We start from the raw sequence: 5,000 nt of genomic DNA on the forward strand, positions 1-5,000 counted from the left end.
ATATATATATATATATATATATATATATATATATGAACATAAATATATACAAATAAAATATTATATATATATATATATATTATATGTATACTAAATATATAATAACGTTTTATGTATACATATATATAATGTACACATAAGTGTATGTATGTATATATTTATTTATTTATTCAATTATACTATATATCCTACCTGTACGATGGGACTGGCAGGTTCGTCAACAAATGTCCTGAAGAGAACGATGTACACGACGGAGTCCCCGGCTGCGAGAACCGGCAGGACCAGCAGAAGCCCGTGTCCAATGTGGACATCAGTTTCGTATTCCTGCTAAAATATTAAACACTCATTTAAACATAGTTTTTCTACTTTCTTATCTTAAGAGTCATCACTCACAAGTGATATTCAAGCTAAAAAAAACAACTGACTACATTTTTTATTATCCCTTCTTCTAATGTATTAAGTTGTTTAGCTTTCTATCTAGTACTGTCTGATAGTATTTTCCTCTTTTCAAACACATAACTCGGCAGGCCTCATACATCAAGACATCACCTTAATATATCAGTTGATAATCACAGTTAATTACGATTCTATTCTCAAGGCACACTGTTGAAGAACAATACCTCTTTCTCCATCCACACAATCTCATGCTCGTCCATGAAGTACCAGGATGAATTATCAGAATTAGAGGCGTTTTGAGAGTAAACCGTCTCAATGACACAATGGCTTTTCTCACTTTCCTGTAATCTATTAACAAAAACGTGTGGAAGAAAATAAATTCGTCCATTTAGTTGGTTTTAGGGATTGTGCAGACAATAAAATCCAACCGTTAATAGTTCATCAGTGTGGGTGCAAGTGGGTTTTTTTAGGGGGGAGGGGGGCGATAGAGAGAGAGGGGGGGGCAGACTCAGAGACATAGTGTGTATACATTCAAATATAACCACTCTATACATTTGTCATGTAAGATTAAATAAAAAGTACAGACACAAAAAATTAAACAGTTTTACATTTACCTGTGAAGGGCGTTCTTGAGACTGGCCATGTCGTATTCGTTCTCAATAACGACGCTCTGAAAAGAAGCACTTGTTAGGAATTATCCTGACTTATTATGAAGTAAAACCAGTACATCAAAATGCACACACGTACAAAATGATTCTTATATAGATAGGCAGTAAATAAACAGACAGACAAAAAGATAAACAGACTTAGAAATATAGACTATGATAATTGACTAATAGATATGAGGATAATTATGATTAAATCAGATCTCACCTGAACGTAAGTAGATGAACTATTATCACAATCTTCCTTTTCACTTGTCTGGTCGATTTGGATGATAATCTCACCGTCGGTTTCATCGGGTGGACCTATCATATCTGGGGTTGTAGTTGTCGGTGGCGTTTCAGCTGTAGTTATCCCAGGGGTTGTAGTTATCTCAGGAGTTGTAGTTATCTCAGTTGTAGTTAACCCAGGAGTTGTAGTTATCTCAGGAGTTGTAGTTATCTCAGTTCTAGTTATCCCAGGAGTTGTAGTTATCTCAGGAGTTGTAGTTATCTCAGGAGTTGTAGTTATCTCAGTTGTAGTTATCTCAGGAGTTGAAGTTATTTCAGTTTCTGTCTCAGCAGTTTCGGAAGTTGTTTTTTTAGTTGTAAATGTTACTGAAGCTGTAATTTCAGGATGTATAGATGTTGTTTCAGAAACTGTAGACATCGTTTCGGAAGTTGTGGCTTCAGTTGTAAATGTTTGGGAAGTTGTAGTTTCAGGAGCTATAGTTGTCGTTTCAGAAATTGTTTCAGGAGTTGAAGATAATTCGGTAGTAGTAATTTCAGATGTTAAGATCGTTGTAGTTTCGAAAGTTGTAATTTCAGGAGTTGTAGATACTTCTGTTGTGGTTTCCTGAAAGAAAAATATACATATATATATATATATATATATATATATATATATATATATATATACTTATAACTAATAAGTCATTCATATCTTTGTCTCAAACGCATTTTCCAATGAAGTCTGACTCCGATCCCTCAATAATTGATAAAAAAAAATAAAAAATAGATCAAGTCATATTGCGACGAACACTATTAAACTCCAACGACATCAGCCTTTCTATTCGATTCGTTAACAATCTTATCGACATGTTTGGCGCCTGTGATCTGCACTGCCAAGCATATGATAAGTCGTCATGATGTCAGGTCATATCTCAAACTTGGTTTAATGGTAGAGCGAGAATAAGACGTATATTTCTATTAAATAGACTGTTGTGTGATATTGTTAAATTACGAGTATCAGTGTTTAAGCAACTGATGGCTAGATACAGAGTTCACTTCCCCACATTGAAGAAATGGTGTATGTTGACCGGCATATATATGTATATATATATATATATATATATATATATATATATATATATATATATATATATATATATATTTATTTATTTATTTATGTATATATATATATATATATATATATATATATATATTTATATTTATGTATATATATACATATACATATATTTTTTTTCTAATACAGAGATATGATCATACAATATGAAACTTACTTGGATGCGAAATGTTGGATTACTTCCGTTGCATGATTATGAGTAGTAGTATTCTCAACTTTGCCATCCACACACCCACATGCATTCTCATCCTCAAAAGTTTGATAGATCTGCAAGAGAGAAGGCATATATTCTATCATTTTTTTTCCTTTCTCTCAGTCTTTCAATCTCTCTTTCATTCTCTCATCTCTCTCTCTCTCTTTCTTTCTCTCTCTTTCTATATATATGTATATATGTGTGTAAATATATATAACGTACATATTAGTATATATATACATATAATTATATGTGTATATATATAATGTACATATAGGTATATGTAAATATATAATGTACATTTAAGTAAGTATGTATACGTAATGTACATATAAGTATATGTGTCTGTATATATGTATTTATTCATCCATACAATATATCTTACCTGTACGATGGGACTGGCAGGTTCGTCAACAAATGTCCTGAAGAGAACGATGTACACGACGGAGTCCCCGGCTGCGAGAACCGGCAGGACCAGCAGAAGCCCGTGTCCAATGTGGACATCAGTTTCGTATTCCTGCTAAAATATTAAACACTCTTTTAAACATAGTTTTTCTACTTTCTTATCTTAAGAGTCATCACTCACAAGTGATATTCAAGCTAAAAAAAACAACTGACTACATTTTTATTATCCCTTCTCTAATGTATTAAGTGTTTAGCTTTCTATCTAGTACTGTCTGATAGTATTTTCCTCTTTCAAAAACATAACTCGGCAGGCCTCATACATCAAGACATCACTTTAATATATCAGTTGATAATCACAGTTAATTACGATTCTATTCTCAAGGCACACTGTTGAAGAACAATACCTCTTTCTCCATCCACACAATCTCATGCTCGTCCATGAAGTACCAGGATGAATTATCAGAATTAGAGGCGTTTTGAGAGTAAACCGTCTCAATGATACAATGGCTTTTCTCGCTTTCCTGTAATCTGTTAGACAAACACGTGTGTAAGAAAATAAATTCGTCCATTTAGTTTGGTTTTAGGGATTGTACAGACAATATACTCCAACCCGTTAATAGCTTCTCATGTGGGTGCGCGTGTATTTTTTTTTTTTTTTTTTTGGGGGGGGGGGGGGGTGAGAGAAAGAGAGAGAGAGAGATTCAGAAGCAGCAACAGAGACATAAAGTGTGTGTATACATTCAAATATAACCATTGTATAGATTTGCCATGCAAGTTTAAATACAAAGTACAAAAACAGAAACTCAATCAGTTTTACATTTACCTGTGAAGGGCGTTCTTGAGACTGGCCATGTCGTATTCGTTCTCAATCACGACGCTCTGAAAAGAAACACTTTAGGAACTATTCTGGCATAATATGAAGTAAAAAAAAATGCACACACGCACTGATAAATAAAAAGATATAGACAGGCAACATATATACAGGGAGAGAAATAAACACAAAGGATAAGTAGAATGACAGAAATATAGACTGATAGTTGACTAATAGATATGAGGATAATTATGATTAAATCAGATCTCACCTGAACGTAAGTAGATGAACTATTATCACAATCTTCCATTTCACTTGTCTGGTCGATTTGGATGATAATCTCACCGTCGGTTTCATCGGGTGGACCTATCATATCTGGGGTTGCAGTTGTCGGTGGCGTTTCAGCTGTAGTTGTCTCAGGAGCTGTAATTTCATGTGTGGTAGTAACTTCAGTTGCTGCGGTTATCTCAGCTGTAGTTATCTTAGCAGTTGTAGATATCTCAGGAGTTGTAGTTATCTCAGGAGTTGTAGTTATCTCAGGAGTTGTAGTTATCTCAGGAGTTGTAGTTATCTCAGGAGTTGTAGTTATCTCAGTTGTAGTTATCTCAGGAGTTGTAGTTATCTCAGGAGTTGTGCTTATCTCTGAAGTTGTAGTTCCTTCGGGAGTTGTAGTCATCTCAGGAGTTGTGCTTATCTCTGAAGTTGTAGTTCCTTCGGAAGTTGTAGTTATTTCAGATGTAGTTCTCTCAGTCACCGTTGTAGTTATTTCTGGAGTTGTTATCTCAGTAGTTGTTGTAGTCATCGCTGGAGTTGTAATCTCTGATGTTACAGATGTAGTTTCCGTTGTAGATGTTTCCGTAGTGATGTCAGTTGTGGAAGTTTCCATAGTTGTGGAAGTAAACTCAGTTGTAGAAGTAGGCTCCGTAGTTTCTTCCTGTCAATAAAATTTCGGCAGAACAGATGTTAACATAAGTAAAATGAATAAATGGTAGGCACTTGCAAAGATCTTATACAGCATTACTCTAAATGGTGTCAGTTTCACAAGATTTGCTCTCCACTTACGCAATCTTCCCCTTCAATTTCATTTACAACGATAATTGTTTCGACGTGACGTTGATATTCGGGCACAGCCGCCAACATAGCGATATATCCAGTCATAGATGATAAGTCCATTTCTTCCTCAGTTCG

The 5,000-nt window shown here is 34.5% G+C and overlaps 1 protein-coding gene across 1 annotated transcript in view; it reads right to left on the reverse strand.

Moving 5' to 3' along the window:
* Window positions 1–4,952, reverse strand: part of LOC119578910 (cell wall protein DAN4-like) — a 5,490-nt gene extending 538 nt beyond the window's left edge. Inside the window, exons 1-10 of the mRNA XM_037926585.1 lie at window positions 4,875–4,952; window positions 4,084–4,746; window positions 3,825–3,880; window positions 3,406–3,529; window positions 2,982–3,116; window positions 2,640–2,670; window positions 1,270–1,763; window positions 1,011–1,066; window positions 621–744; window positions 193–327 (exon numbers count right to left, since the gene is read on the reverse strand). Of these exons, the coding sequence (XP_037782513.1) occupies window positions 193–327; window positions 621–744; window positions 1,011–1,066; window positions 1,270–1,763; window positions 2,640–2,670; window positions 2,982–3,116; window positions 3,406–3,529; window positions 3,825–3,880; window positions 4,084–4,746; window positions 4,875–4,952 (1,896 nt within the window). The remainder of the gene's footprint in view (window positions 1–192; window positions 328–620; window positions 745–1,010; window positions 1,067–1,269; window positions 1,764–2,639; window positions 2,671–2,981; window positions 3,117–3,405; window positions 3,530–3,824; window positions 3,881–4,083; window positions 4,747–4,874) is intronic.
* Between the last annotated feature and the right edge of the window lie 48 nt (window positions 4,953–5,000).

The sequence above is a fragment of the Penaeus monodon genome, chromosome 2 (assembly GCF_015228065.2).
Source record: "Penaeus monodon isolate SGIC_2016 chromosome 2, NSTDA_Pmon_1, whole genome shotgun sequence".
Classification (NCBI taxonomy): Eukaryota; Metazoa; Arthropoda; class Malacostraca; order Decapoda; family Penaeidae; genus Penaeus; species Penaeus monodon.